Source organism: Hakea prostrata, chromosome 3, assembly GCF_041222555.1.
Source record: "Hakea prostrata isolate BN-2017 chromosome 3, UWA_Hpros_2, whole genome shotgun sequence".
Classification (NCBI taxonomy): domain Eukaryota; kingdom Viridiplantae; phylum Streptophyta; class Magnoliopsida; order Proteales; family Proteaceae; genus Hakea; species Hakea prostrata.
In genome coordinates this window covers 2,920,728-2,937,135 of record NC_142602.1, presented here as the reverse complement: position 1 = coordinate 2,937,135, position 16,408 = coordinate 2,920,728, and the positions used below count along the sequence as shown (strand labels likewise).

Below are 16,408 nucleotides of genomic sequence, written 5' to 3'. Positions count from 1 at the left end.
TCAGTTAGTAGTTAATCCCTTAAAAACTTCAAAAAGGACTATTGTACCCTTATTAATTTGTTTTTAGTCAATACAATTATATATTTTTTTGTTTTCTAATTTAAATTAGGTTAAACTGTTCTTACACGCAATAAACACGATCCTCTTTAGAAGGGATTCATGTTTACATGGTTCAACTCCTTTAAAACAAATAAAGACAAGGAGATGACTCAGACACAATGTCCTTACCAACAATAATCAAGTAATTAATTCAGTAGTGTTGAACTCCATTAAAATAAAATAAAATTATTTTTTTAATATAATTTAAGTTATGTTTAAGACACTGATTCAAAATTTTCCTTCAAATAAACAATATCATAAAATATACAATTTATAAATAAAATATAAAAGCACCAAATTTTTCTATATTCCAATAAGTAGATAAATTAACTTTACCAGTAAAATAGTAGGTAATTAATACCTTAATTGCATGACCTAAAATTGTAATTATCCAATTTTGCCAAATCAAAATTTTATCAAAAAAAAAATCAAATTAGAAGTTTTTTTTTTATCAACAAATTAGAAGTTGTTAATGTGATGTACCTTGAGTCTGGTACATGCCTCCATGCATAGCACTGAATAAGGTAATCTATTTTTTTTTGGGTAGAAATAGGTAATCGATTTAATTAACAAGGTAATCTATTTAATTACAACAAATTACGTAGCAATTTGCCAAACTTTTAGAAAAAAGAAAAAAAACCAACTTATGTTACAACGTGTCATTATTCCAGCCATAACAATTAACTTTAGAACTAAGATCCGTAAGTCACGGATGCATGTAGGGCTCTTTTGATTTCTAAGGGTACATGTGGCTTTCAACGGGATTTTTTATTTATCAAATTTAAAGACTTTCACCTCTAGGTTCTGAAATTTATAAAAATTACCAAAACATCCTAAGTAAGGGAACCAGGGATGTCTTTGATGCGAGAAAGTAATAACCAGAGCTACTTTTTCTTTTTCACATTCTCCTTGGTGGGAGAGCCTCAATAAATTAAAAAAATACTTGTTATTTGAAACAAAAAGAGGTAGAATATTCCATCAAAATTCTTTAGCACCCATGACTATGCAATGAGCATAACTATTTTGAGTTCTATGAATATATTTAAAGACTATGTAATCAAATTGTTGTTCCATGTTTACTTCCATGCCCTTGACTTTCTAAATCAAGCTATAAGAAATTCATTTCCCTGTTGTTTTCACTCTTAATAGCTAAAATGAGATTTTGGCAATCTTAGTGAACAACTATTTTTGAAACTTGAAAGGACTGAACCACCTTTAATCCGTCCCTAACTACTTCTATTGAAATAGTTGTTGCTAAAAACACTTGTCAAGGTGTAGCATAGACAACAATGAATGTGCCTGTCGAATTCCATAATAGATAACAACTGTCTCATTTGTTATGGATGCTATTAAGTCAATTCATACAAGTCTAGTTCCAGTTCGCATACTCTCAACGAGGGATCATCAGACTAACTAACATTTATGTCTCCCATCAACCCGGATCGGCTTGAGTAGGGCAGATCAGTTACATATGCACACCAACATGTATGGAGCCGATTAACACATTCGAAGTTAAAAGGAATGGACATACATCAAACACATACTCACTTGCATCTACCTTTCATAGTCATCATCTTTCATAGTCATCATATTTCACCCTATGTGGACAAAAGTTCTATAAATATCTATTGCTGACTAAGACACATGCATTAAGGCACCTCCGTCATTGCCAAAGAGATATAAATATACCTCCCTTTATATTGCAATATAACTCTCTTACAGTTGCAACTAAACCTAACTTGGATGTCGTTACCAAAAAACAAGAATCTAACTTGGATGTTGAAGGTGTTTCTCCCATCCATGATGATCGACGTTTTTAACGCTTATTTACTTCATTGCAGGTGCAATTCAAGCCAATACAAACGGTTGATTCCCTTTTTAGATTCGATAGCATCTCATACTGTTTTTAAATTACCCAAAAAAAAAAATTTTCAATTTTTTCTGGTAAACTTTTGCAATTATTATTAGTTCTTAAATGTCTTTTCACGAGAAATAAGGGTACGCAGCCAGTAGCCACGTTGCAAAGTGTTCTTTTGACTATCTATATTGATTTGGTTTTCTCAGTGGCCATCAGTTAGATTTTGACACGTGTAGTATGCAACCCGACAGAAAATGATATTTCTGAGACATGTTGAGTAAAGAGAAGCTATAAACACGCAGCTTTGAATCCTTTGATGTGTGATATTTTTCGGTGGGAAATTTTTATTATTATTTTTTTAACCCCAACGGTGGGGATATTTATGCAACTTAAATATTTTAGGCGGGTATTTATGTAATTTAAAATTTGAAGTACGTGGCTAGGTTGTGCTGTTGCTTGTGGCCCCCACTCTGACGTGACACGTAAACCGACAGCTATTATTGTGCTACTGGACTTGGTCTCGGGGAACAATATTTTGAAACAAAAAAAGGTCGTTTTAGGGTCAAATGGAGACTTCGCTGGATCTTTTCATTGGAATCTAAACTAATATTCTTGAGTCTTAGCATGCAGGGTCACTTGTGATTAAGAAGTTCGAGTTATTGAGATTAATTATTATTATAAGCACCATGTACTTCAAATTTTAATGGGCCAATGTGCAATTATTCCGAGGTACAACTTTAGTTATAATTTATTTAATGGTGGGCGGGTTGCGGCGTAAGAGGGGGGGGGCACCCCCCCCCCCCCCCCCCCCCCCAATCCCCCCCCCCCCCCCCGTTGGTTCTGACATGTGTTGCATTTATGAAATAGGTAAACCCACTAGAATAGATGAGTTCGGTATAAACTGAGAGATTTAGTAGATTTTGTCAAATAAATACTTAATATCTTTGATTTTTTATTTTATGTAATTTAAATAAATAAATAAATATGGCTGAGGGGGTTATTTGCCACATAATAACATTTTTTTTTTTCATTTTCATGTGAGTCATATAATATATCGTGGGTACTATATTAGTAATATTTTCATCCTTTTCTTATTAATAAGTGTTCTAAATTTGTAATTACATATCGAAAACAAATCTTTGCTGAAGATTCTGTGTTACGATCATACATATGGAGTGAAATTACCATTTTGAATTCATTTGATAATTTTAATTAGACAATAAAATATTTGCCATTACATAATGGGATCCCTTCTCATATTCCAAATTGCTAGGACTCCGTGGGCCTCTTTTGTTAAGATAAGAGATACTAAACCAATATATTTCTTATCCCATACACAATATAGGATATTTTTTATGGTTGAATCTGACCGTCAATAACTGGTCAAGGTGTTCATAACTCACATTCTCTCTCTCCCACAAGCATTGATGAGGTGGTTATTGATATTAATCACCCTTAGTCTCTTTTTGGTGTATAGTGACAATAGTGATGTTGATCATCTTATCCGGATGACCTTGCATACGACAAATAAAGTGAAAATGGAAAATTTTGTTGAGAAACATATGCCATGAAAGGCTCGTGGGTAGCGAAAGGATGAAACAAGTAATGTAGTAATAGAGTGAAAGTGCATGTAAGTTAGCATCGTAGAACCTTTATTTATATATTAAAAAATAATATAATAACATACCATAACAAAAGTGATAAATATACGTTATATAAACAAACTCATCACCTGGTAGTGACAAACCGCTAGGTTTTGATCCCCCCAAAAAAAAACACCACTAGGCGAACTAGTGTGGGGTGGGGGCAATGGTTCATTTCAACAAAATTAGCGAGATTACATAATGGGGATAGCTCCTTATAGTCTAAAATTGCTAGGACTCCATGGCCTCTTGTTTAGCTAATATACCTCATTTTATGTAGGTTTTTTACTAAACCAGCATACATCTCTTTCCATACACAACATTTTTTTAGGACTTTTGTTATGATTGAATAAGATAGTCAATAATTGGTCAACATGCTCATAAATCATATTCTCTATCTCCCCACAAACATTAATGTGGTGGTTATTGATATTAATCACACTTGGTCTCTTTTCTTCAATGTTCATGATAATAGAGCTGTTTGATCAGCTTATTCGGATGACATTATTTTTGATAAGCAGAGTGAAAATATAATTTTTTGTTCAGAAACGTATACCATGAAGGGCTCGTGACTAGCCAAGGGATGAAACAAGTGATATAGTAAAGGTGCATGTAAGCTAGTTTGGACAAACCTTAATTAAAAGAAAATGATGATAATATAATAATATGACACAACAAAAGTGATAAACATATGCCATGTAAGCAAGAGCATCAACCGGTAGTGACAAACCACTAGGTTTTGACCCCCGGGAAAAAAAAAAAAAATCACTACGTGAACTAGTGTGGGATGGGGTATGAGTTCATTTCAACAAAATTAGAGAAAATGTGCGCTAATAAAATGTTGAGATATGTAACATAACTCGGATCTACTATCCTAGGGAGAGACGAAAGATAAACTCCACATTCAAAGCTTTCAGAGGTGGGATGCCTATTCATTATGTGATGTGTCCCTCGACTTTCTCAAGGAGATGATTTGAACCCTCTCTATTGTTTATTTGTTTATCAAAAAAAAAAAAGGAAAAAGCCCTAACCATTGATAAATATTTTCTCGAAACATTAGCATATATATTGAGTTTTTTTTTTTTTTTTTTTTGGGGTAGAAAGTCGTATATATTGTGAGACCTGGGCTAAGCCCAATCTATTTGTGTGAACTTAAAAAAAAAAGGCAACATTGGGCTTGACTTTTGAAGTTTGTGGTATAAAATGGCTATGGGCGTAGAGTTGGGATCCAACTATTAAAATCTCGTCTCATATCAGGTTGATACACTCTTAAGACAAGACATGTTTGGTAACATTCTTAAAAATTATTTTTTGCGCTATTATGTTATATGAGAATAACCTTAAGATAAATGGTAATAAATTATATGTATAGCTTAGGCCTTGTATTTAGCATGGCCTCGAACATAACTAATTGAAATGCAAGAATCCATGTAGTCGACCCCATTTAGTTGGGATAAGGCTTATCGTTGTTATTGTTGTGTTGTTGTTATGTTATATGAGAATAAAAGAACGGGTTAGAGGCATTTGTTAAAATGGTTATTATTTTGTTATTTAAGAACGGATCGACCAAAAGTGTTATAAATAACACATTTTATAGAACATAAAAAAAAATGTTTTTACCAAATAATAGAAACATAAATGATAAAATTGGTTCAAATTGAAACATTAAAACGAGTTTATCCAAAACGGATTCACATCCTCTGTAATTTATTTTCCTGCAATTCTTTACAATTCCCTTTTAGGATTGTGCCATGTGGCATTTAAGTAATCCAACGGTTACCCAATTCAAACTAAATTTGCATTAAAACTGAGTTTGCATTTACAAAACTAATCAAAATAGTATTTTTTAACCTCTTTAAGACATTTTATACCCCAAAATTAAAAGCCTTTCCTTACAAAAATAGCCACTCAATGTTTCACTTTACAAAACTAATTAAAGGGCCCGGACGCCCCCGCAGGGAGCCAAGGGAGCTATGTTTTAGTGTTTTCCGTCGTTTGGGGTAAAAGTAAAAATCAATATTTTGTAAACGCAAATTCAATTTTGACTAATTTTGTAAAAATAAACATTGAATGATTATTTGTTTTTTAGTACAAAGGTGTTTTTTATCAGTTTTAGGGGTAAAAAATGTCAAAAAATGTGAAAAATCAATATTTTGACTAGTTTTGTAAATGCAAATTAAATTTTGGCTAATTTTATAAAAATAAACATTGAGTGATTATTTGTTTTTCGGTACAAAAGTGCTTTTTATATATAGGGATATTACATATGCTACTGATAGGAGTTGAACACATAGCTCTTCACTAATAAACAAGTTCCTAGCCATCCTACTACTCATCCATTGAGTGATTATTTTTGTACAGAAAAACCTAAAAGCATCTAATCACGTGCTTTTCTCAAGAAAAATCCACATTTAGGGCCAATCCACCAGCAGCGTATCCATGTATTTGAAAACCGAGATGAAATCTCGAGCACAATGATCCGATCCAAAAGTATTATATTATATTATATATTAAATTAAAAATTCATCCACTAGAATGGTCGTCGGAATAACGATCGGCCATTATTCTGATCGTAAGTAAAAATAAAAAGCACGTATATGCAGAGCAGCAGAACTGCAGACATTATTAAAGTGATAAAAATCGTTAAATTTCGCGCCCGTTGGTAACGTACGGCTGAGATTCTCAGTTCCGTTAGGTTTCACGGTTCAGATTAGATCTATTGAACCAGATCGAAATACACTCGCTCTCCCTGGTCGTTTCCCATTTCCGTAATTCTAAATTAAGATTACAGGTTGTCGCCGGACATGGAGTGATGAAGGGCTAGTCTTTCGAGCGCAGCGCATTGTGTAGAAGTACATGAGAACTGACACTTGGACAACTAGGGAAGATAATCACTACGTCAGTGGAAAATAACAAGAACAATTAACACCAGATCCCTCCGGGTGATAGATTAAGGAAGAAGCAAATGGGTGCTAAAGGTGATGGGTCAATTCAGTTTCACAAGAGTTTGAAGAGTTTATTTAGGGTTTGATTTCTAAGCGAATTTCGATGCATCGTTTGGTGAATGTGCAGGTGTAGAAACAGTTCCGGCTTCTTCTTCTTCGAGCACCTGGTTTGCTTCCAACCCTAGCAAGAGATGGGGAGAGATATTTATCCTTCTATACACTCCTTTTTGGATCACTCTTTGCCTTGGGATCGTTGTTCCCTATAAATTATACGAGGTATGTCAGGGGACAGGTTTTTTTAATACATTCTGACTTTCGTTCTCACAGTTGTGTGTGCAAACCTTCAATTGTTCATAAAAAATCTATGACGCTTGCTCTATAGAGAAATATTTGATTTTCTTTTGCGTTTTAAATCAAGTTGAATTTTGTTCAATGTGAATGATATGGGAATTTGGGTTTGGGCTATTTTTGTTAATGTCGTGCGTGTAATGTTCCTTTTTGAACTGAGTATTCAGTCTTTGTTTGCGATTTCTAATACCTGCTTTTGCCTTAGACAGGAGAAATACCCGGGAATTGGGTTATTAGAAAGTGTATTTGTGTGTGGATTTTTCACTCTTGTTTCCGTTTGAGTATCCGTTTGTGTTGTATAAATTACTCTTTAGAAGTAAAAGGGAACAAATATCTTGTAGTTGATGATAAAGTGAAACCAGAGTATCATTCAATCTTCTAAAAGGAAAACTAAAGGCTTACATTTCATAGAGTTTTAGATAAACAATATTATAAAGCGAAGTAAGAATACTACAATGCATTAGTTGTGATACTTCAGCTTCCTACACATCAGCTCTTCAGTGACCGTTATCGCTTGAGATTTGTATAAACTAGTTCTTCCATAGCCATTGTGGATAATCTTCTTCATAACAGTCCAATCCTCCTTCATAATAAGACTGTTGGCAGCAAATCTCAACAGTTCCCCTCAATGCCAACCTTCTATCTTTCACTCCCAATAGTTCTCTAAGCCTATAACAGACTAAACAGAGTACCTTGGCTAGTACATGGCCACTTGGTCATCCGTTTGAACTGGTACCAATTTGATTGTGTTCAGAACTTTTTCCCTTCTGGATTTTTGTTGCACCTCAATGTATTTTGTTCTAGCATGGAACACAGGTTTTGTGCAAGCCTTATTGCACTTTAACTGGCATAATGTAAGCTGATAAGTAGTCTACAGAGTGGTGAAGCTCTTTAACTGGCATAAAGCAAGCCTTATTGCACTTTAACTGGCATAATGCAAGCTGATAAGTAGTCTACAGAGTGGTGAAGCTCTTTAAGTGATCTTGCTAACCATGTACCATCTCGTGCTGTCATTGTTATTTCAATACTTTGCTTCTGTGGTTGACAAACATGCAGTGGGCTATTGTTTACTGCACCATGTTTTTGCTCCTGAATCCTGAACCAAGGTTAGGATCCTGCACAATCAGCATAAATAACCCCATGGATCTTGCAATCTCCTCCTTTGTGAATTATACCAAAGTCAATAGTGCCTTGTATGTATTTAGTACTCGTTGGTCAGGACAACATTCACCAAGAGACTTGTAAGATGCCGTGACAGTTCATAGAGAGTATTCCATTCATTTGACTCTTCCATAAACTGCAATGTTCAACTGAATAATCCGTAGTAGTGCTATAATTTGTTTGCAATATGATATCCAAATCATTAATCTCCCAGTCGAGATTTCTTCTGTAGAAAATTCTGTGTTTCCTTGTATTTGCTGCAGAGGGAAAATGGCATTGCCAAACCATATTGCCTTGAAAATGCTTAAGCTAGGGGAACGTCACCTGCCCATGCATTCTCCCAGAACCTCTCTTTTGGGCCATCCTCCACTTGATGCCTAATGAAGGACAGGAGTTGCTCCATTTTTTGTCTTACTCCCATTCCATAAGAAACTCTGATCTCTTAAGTGTCCATGCCTGTCATCTATGCTACATGCACTGATTATCAGGATTTCATAGAGATACCTGCTTGACATCTTTTTTGTATGTTTGATATACTTTTGGATCTCTGACCTCTTAATTTCAGGCTGCATACCATTTCTTTGGTGATAGAGCTCCACTCTGGTTGCTCCTTTTTTTTTCTTTTTCCCAATAAAAAATTCAGGTCTCCCATTGTAGGGGAGAAGCTTCAAGGGATGAATTCTTAGAAAGCTGCTGTTGACATTTTAAGGTCTTCTGATGTTTTGTTATATCCTATTTTATTGATGTTTATCTAAACTGTTTTTTAGAAGTTAGTGCTTACTGCTTATGTGCAGCATGTGGAAGCTGAATCACTTGTATGTTGCTTTCATTATCAAATGGTGTTTGGTTTTGCATGAGTTGATTCATGACATAATTCTTCTTTTGGAGTGGGTATGATAAATATAAGCTTCATGGAAATTGCTTGGTTACAAATATACAATCATACAGAGAATTAGACTTAAGAATGACAATTTAAGCATTAGCCTCTTCTTTGGTTAACTCGGATTTATCACATTATCTTCCCTCTCTATGTTCTGGTTTAAGTGATGATGATTCTAACAAATGTCTTTTGTTGTAATTGGCAGAACTTCTCTGAACTAGAGTACTTCCTTTTAGGGCTGATTTCTGCAGTTCCATCTATCTTGATACCAACTTTAATTGTTGGAAAGGTGACTCTTTGAATTGTTTTACTTTTCCTGTAACTGCATTCCCACTTGAAGTTTGTATTCTCTCCAGGATGGTTGCTTTCTTCTTGATATATTTTGCCTTTCATTTTGAAGAGGTCTATTGTATGAAAGTTTTGTTCCATAAGGTTAATATGGGATTCTTAATTTCAAAAGACTTGTCACTATACATCATTATTTTTTGTATTTTATTTTATTACAGTTTCATGGATTCGACCTTATATGATAAAAGCTACAGTTTCATGGTTTCATTAATTGCATATGTAGTTTATTTATTGGGATGTTGGATTAAGGAACTGCCCTACTTATTTCTTTCTGTTTCATAATTTGGTTTGTGTTTTTTGTAGGCTGATAGAAGCTTGCGTTGGAAGGATCGTTATTGGGTAAAGGTAAGTTAACTCTACGTTAAGTTGTTACATGTTGCAAACATGAAAGCCTATCCAATGTCTGGTAATGGTGTTTTGCTATCTGGCTTATTGCTTATGAGAATCTGTTTTTTCTATCTTAAAAATTTCACCTAGGTGTGCAATTTTATTATTTGGTCACAATCTTTATCTCCTAGTGGTGTGACTTTTTTGCACCTTTATATTTAGATGGTTTATTGAGTATCTTGATTTGGAGACCTTTTTTAATTTTCTTCGCACTTGTTGCATCCCTTGCGTGATGAGGCTTATTGAAAGGGGTTGTTTACATCAATAAACCTGACCCAGTTGTTGCCTAAGGTCTCAGAACCTCATCATGACTCATGAGCCAAAATCAAGTATTCTGGCGCTTGATTGGCCCAACTGGACGGTCTTGACTCTTGTCTACATCAGAACTATCCCATTATTCTTGTAGAAACAACATAAGGGTGTAGTAGAGAAGGAATGGAAGCCCAAGGGTGAATGATGCAGAGCATCCAGCTGATCCAAGTCACAGCCTTACATTAAGAGGCCCAATCAATACTTCAGTAAGAAGTATTCTTGAATTATGGCCCAGTTCAAGTTGAAGCCCACAGTGGCACAATCCAACCCAAGTTTAAAGACCAGCCCAAGTAATGAGTTGGCCTAGACCCTTGACAAAGGTCCAATCCTAGCCCAAATGATAGACTTTGTTATAAGTAAGCAAATGTTATGTATGGGTAGTAGGTGCTTAGCTGGTGGCAATTTGTAAAAGAGGCCCTATTTTCAATTTATTGTCAAAGGTCAGGTGAGCTAGGTGGTAGTTGGGTAAATGTTATGGACGTTGTAGTAATTTGTTGTCTAGTGGGTTAGCCCATAAATAAGTTGGGCTTCTTTCAAGAAGGACAACAATTCAAGAATTATCAAAGCTTTCTTCTCTTATGAGATTACTTGCGAGTTATCAAGTGTACCTAGGTGAGACTCCAAGTGAGGCAACTGATGGTACTTTAGGCTGCCATCTATTTTCTAAATCTCCACATAACTATCATCAGCATGTCTATCATCATCATGTTTGTCAAGAAAATCAGTGAGCACTTGTGTTCACTTTTTCACACTCGGTAACATTTTTTCCCCTCTCAATTTGCTACCACGGTAACTTTAGTTTCTCTTCATCCTTCACTATACCAGATTTGTTCTAGGCTGGCAGTCTTGTTGGTCTGCACCAGTGAAGGGGCTACTCAAAGTAAAGTGAAACAAGGGATTAAATAAACTTACAGAAACTGAGGTTCAATGTTAAGGGGTAAACAAAATCAAAGTTATGGAAGTTGCAAGTAAAAGTTACCCGTGGTAGGAAAAACCAGTGATTCTAAAAATTTAGGTAAAATCAGGATTAATCTTTTTCCAGCTAGGAGGCAGCTCAAGCCTAACCTCCTTGGGTGCTGAACATTTTGCTGTCCCATCTGATTAGTTCATCAAAACCCGAGCACAACCCAGGTTTCAATTTTCATATCTTGCACCACATGGTTAAATTTGTAGTCATGAGGCTGACCTGCAGGCTGAAAACTGTTGCTGAACCCTTGTAAAGGGATGCCTTCATCATCAGTGGACTAGCCCATGGATCATTGGATGATTTTCACTTCCAATTTCAGCTTCCCCTTTTATGATTTAACAAAAAACTATTTGTCGTGTCAGGATGGTGGCGGTCTGTGGTTCCATATCCAGAAACTGATATGTAATCCATGACTTATTCCAGAGAACAATCATGGGTTCTTACTTCTTGGACAATTTGGCAATTGTACTTGGTTGCATAGAGAATATACTTTCAGTGAAATTCTACTTATTCTTATCTTTATGGCTGGTGGCTTAGACACTAGTTCCTTCCTTTGTCACACAAATATTGTTCATACTGACACATCTCACTTCTTAATTCGTGTGCCATTACCCATTAATCTTGCACAAGAACCATCCTCCAATCCTCATTGTTCATTTAATTTACCTTTTCAACTCTAACACACGCATAGTTTATCACGGCAAATGGAGAAAAGTTTAATGCTTTAAATGGTCAAATGAACAAAGAATTTGGGACATAAGAAGAGTCCATAGTCAACTGCCTTTGTGGGATGGATGGAATCTTTCTATTAAAAGTAGCTTCCTTGTTCAGTCACGAGTGTCCACAAGTTTCATATATTTTCATTGTTGTTCTCATTTTTAGAAAATTTATTTTATGAGATTTGAACTTACAGAAATTGATTTTCGTGGCAGGCTAGTCTTTGGATCATGATCTTCAGTTATGTCGGGAACTACTTTTGGACCCATTACTTCTTCACAGTGTTGGGAGCTTCATACACGTTTCCTTCATGGCGGATGAACAACGTTAGTCACAACAATGAATTTCAATTTGCGCTGCAGTAGACCATATGTTGCTAATTTTCTTTTAGTTGGGAATTGGAATATAATTTTTTCTTGTTGGAGTTCAATTCATTTTTATAACATTCATCGATTACTTCATTTTCAAGTGAGATACAATCTTTTGTGATTCAACTCATTCTTAAAGGTTTCTGCATGGGATTAATGGACCTGAACAAGCATTGGATCTTCTATTTGTCTTTGAGAAAAAATAAATTATTTTGAACCGGTTTTTTGAAGTGGGATTTCATTATTTTGATTTTTTTTAATAAATTTTAAAAATATATCAAGATAAGTTGGGTTGTTGTCTAATACACTGATGAACTTCATTAGCATGCATTTTTCATTTCGTTGTATGTATTCTTTCAACTCTCTCGGTAGGAGCTTCTTACCTGCCTGACCGACAAAGAGCCCTGATTTTTCACATGTTCTTTATGCTGTGTAGGTACCGCATACAACATTTTTTCTTGCTCATGTTTGCTTCTTATTTTACCACATTGCATCAAATATATCACAACGGAGGCTACAACAGTCTATTGCTGACTTACCAGGGTCAATTCAATTCGTTATCAAGGCTGCTTGGATCTTAGCTTTTTCATACTTCATAGCGTTCCTGGAGACTTTTGCTATATCCAATGTATGTCTTGACCCTTCTATCTTGATTGTTGCTGTTATCATCTTCTTTGGGCAAATTATGTTTAAACCCCTGATGTCGCAAAAAATTACATACAGTACTATCACTTATTATGAAATTTGAAAAACATTCCCTGTTTATTCAAAGAAAATTACAACTGTATAGAAATTTGAAAAACATTCCCTGTTTATTCAAAGAAAATTACAACTGTATTCCTCCTATCATTTACATTTAAGCAGTTAGCTGATGATGTCATCATTCCAATAATTAGAAGAACTCCATCCCATACCTTGTTCATCTTTACAGAAGGAAAATCTACAATAAAAAGGTGATAGATACACCCCACCACAACAAACCCACAGTCATGGCAAGGTCCTTCTGCAGTGATGGATGTGGTTTCTGGAAAACCATTTTTTGCACGAACTTATCAAATGGAAACCCTGCCTCAAATTTCTTCTTCCATGTTGTCCCTTGTACACCGCAGAGCTCTCTCTGATATTCCCCTTCCTTCTCGTCTGCTTTTTTGACTTCAACTTATTCCTTCTCTTCCACATCCTCTTTTATTCTTTTTCTGAGGTTTTGTATTAAGTTCATGTTTTTAGTGGGTGCTGTTCTATTTGATTGGATTTGAGATTCTGGTTAAGGTGTGAAGAGTTGGCTGAAGGTGAGGAAGAAGTTGATTATTATAGCGACTAGCAAGCCAGTGGAGGTGATACTGACCTTGGTGATATGTAGGAGATAAGCCAGGGATGATGAGGAAGAAGAAGGAGAGAAGGTAAAGAAGCCTCTCAGGAAGGATACTAGGCCTGGTATTGGTTCCAAGGTGAACAGGAAGGTGAAGACCTTCATATGATGATGATGATGATTCTGAGGTAGAGAGAGGAAAATCCGAAGGTCTTAAAGGGATTGCACTCTTCTGTAATGAAATTGTATCTAATCTAGAGGAATCAAAAAGTGGGAATGTTTATTAAGAAAACTGGATCTCTGTCAGTTGAATATGCCAGAACCACGGAACCACCTGCTGCAGTTTGCAATTGGAGCAATTTCCACAAATCAATCCCCAGGAACCATCCTTCATTGACTTATAACAAACTGAATCCTCTGGTGAAGAGTAGCATTTGTCCCGGGCACATAGACCAGCAGAAAAGCTCTCTGAAACTCGAAGTTCAGCTTTTCCTTCCTTTAATAGGTGGAGGTGCTTCAGGGCAAGAGCAGATTCATTGCTCAATTAAAGCAGATAGAGACTAAATGTGCTGTGATGGAGAGACTGAAGTTGCAGCTTTGAAATCTATGAGCACTGTTAGATCCAGAACCAAGCAGAGCAAACTGCTAAAAATAGCAAGCTAGAAGCCCCAGAATGGAACTAAACAGAACTGAACTAGGTACATACTTTGGGTGAGCAGTCTCGAAATGATACCGAACATATGAAAACTAGGCGACAAAATGCTAGTTAGCAGCCTCAAAATGGAACCAAACAGACCAAAACCCCCAAATCGATGTTTTGCCACTTCATCGGGAAGAACAAGTTGAGAAAAGATTTCTATTTGATAAAAATAATGCCAGTCTGCAGACGGCTAACTTAATTAATTCTGCCCCCCCCCCCCCCCCCCAAAAAAAAAAAAAAAAAGAAGAAAAAAAGTGGTAACCTACAGGTTTCTGTTAAGTTATATCATTTACTTCATCACTCCTGATCAGCCTGGGTTAACAAAATTACGATGTTCTTATTCCAGGATGAATTGGCTGAATTCATATTTCATGCTCTTAAATAGACTGCATCCTTGATTTCATCCTCTTCACAGGCATGCTTTTCAACGATTGAAACTCAATGACTTTTACCATAAAAAAGGAATATGCTTCCTTATTTAAGGAGGCAGTAGTTTATTTCCTGCTTATTCGTTTAATATTGTTTTTTTGGGGGTGGAGGGAAGGAGAGGTTTTAACAAGCAGAATCTACCTCAGCCGATTTGAATTCAGCTAGAAGCAGTCAGGTATTGTGATTGCGACTCGGCTGAGTCCAATTCGGATTTGACCCATTCTATTCCAATTTTTTGAAAACCCTGGGGGGGGGGTGTTCTTTTCTATTAAGTGAAAACTGGAGAATCATATTTGTTGCTTACTAATAGAGTTTCTTTTCCCCTCCAAACACTTCCAGTTCCCTTATTACTCATTCGTGGACCAGGCATCAATGTACAAAGTTGGATCTTTGTTCTATGCAATTTATTTTATTGTAAGCTTCCCGATGTTCTTGAGGTAAGAATTCGATTGTGCTGCTTTACTCGGATATGGTGATTGTAAATAAGTCTTTAATAGTTTGTATATGATGCATGTTGTGGATTTTTTTAATTTTTTTGGGTACAAAGGGGCTTTATTAAGCCGGGGGATAGGGATATTAATATGCCTCAGCGAGAGTCGAACCCACAACCTCTTCACCAAGAGGTGTTGGTTTCAACCACTAGAACAGCTCTGCGTTGGCCATGTTGTGGATGTTTAATCTGACAAGTTATAACATATATTAGTTAGATATGACCATTTTCAGGAGAAATAATGTTTGGTAGCCATCTGGGTGGGGTATCATGCCTCAACGTTGTCAATTAATGGTAAAGGACATATGACCAGCATATTATCCTTGCAATTGCTTACCTGTATCCAAAGATAATACAGAAGGCACTTGCGCTTGAAACTTGAAAACCAGAACCATGCCATCTTAATTTCAAGCTAGCTCATGTTTAATGCAGATAAGGAATTGATTAGAAGAATGATCCATCCAATTTATGGATTTCTCTTGGATTATTTAACTTTGTTTGGTGTGGTTCAAATTCTAGCTATTTATTGGGCCTAGGGATTTTCCAATAATATGGATTCTGGTTGTGTACAACTCAGCATTTGTTCCCATGCCACATAAGCAAAACACATAAAAAAATATAGCTGAGCCACATATGGAAAAAGTGTCACTTTTTGTTTCTCTATTCCTTAGAAGTACTAGTTCTCTTTCTTAAATAAGATCTGCATGTGTACCCCCAGGATTGATGAGAAACCAGGTGATTTGTGGGACCTTCCTAGAGTGGCTGTTGATGCATTGGGTGCGGCAATGCTTGTTACAATAATACTTGATTTGTGGAGAATCTTTCTAGGACCAATTGTTCCAGTTCTAGAGACAAAGCAGTGCATGGAACCAGGACTGGTGTGGTTTTCGTGACTTGCTACAGAAGCATGAGTGCTCAAGGTGGCATGACAGAGTGATTAATTTGAGTGCCAAACGGCTGGAGATGCAAGAGTTGGGAAGTAAGGGAGGCTGATGCTGAAGTGTCTTGGCAATTGTACTGAATTTGCTCTCATGCTAATTCACACCATTCATCACATGCTAAACAAAAGTTGCCATCATAGTTTATGGAGTCCAACCATTAACTCAATAACACAATCTCACATGCTTAATTTGAGTAGCTGTTCATTGTAATGAAATGTCTGCTTCATAACCTACTGGTGACTTGGCGAACTGTTGTTGGACATGTTAATGTCTTCTTCATTTGTATTGGATCATCATCGTTATTTAATGAATTTTGGCATGCACGAAAATCTTGTGGAACTTCCCTTTCCTTCAGGAAGGATGATAGAAGGTTCTGCTCTGCAGGTGATTTATTTATTCACTAATCCAGATGACTTCCCAGTAAATAAGCCTTACATTTGGTTAAATGCTTCCTGCAATCTTGTCTGCAAGAATTGAATGGTTGTACTAGGTGGTAAACCAATGCT

General features: G+C 36.0%; 1 protein-coding gene across 1 annotated transcript; it reads left to right on the top strand.

Annotated features, from left to right (window-relative positions):
- The first annotated feature begins 6,306 nt into the window (after nt 1–6,306).
- Nucleotides 6,307–16,301, top strand: CPI1 (cyclopropyl isomerase). Its single transcript, XM_089148039.1, has 8 exons — nt 6,307–6,578; nt 6,673–6,821; nt 9,140–9,223; nt 9,586–9,627; nt 11,881–11,991; nt 12,470–12,661; nt 14,811–14,908; nt 15,680–16,301. The coding sequence occupies exons 1-8, from the start codon at nt 6,566–6,568 to the stop codon at nt 15,852–15,854; spliced, it is 864 nt and encodes a 287-aa protein (XP_089004165.1). The 5' UTR covers nt 6,307–6,565; the 3' UTR covers nt 15,855–16,301.
- The last annotated feature ends 107 nt before the right edge of the window (nt 16,302–16,408 follow it).

Bases quoted from the DNA above. Each gene is read 5' to 3' on its own strand.
- CPI1 (XM_089148039.1), top strand. The intron at 9,224-9,585 runs GTGACTCTTTGA...TGTTTTTTGTAG, and splicing joins CAACTTTAATTGTTGGAAAG to GCTGATAGAAGCTTGCGTTG. The intron at 11,992-12,469 runs GTTAGTCACAAC...TATGCTGTGTAG, and splicing joins CTTCATGGCGGATGAACAAC to GTACCGCATACAACATTTTT.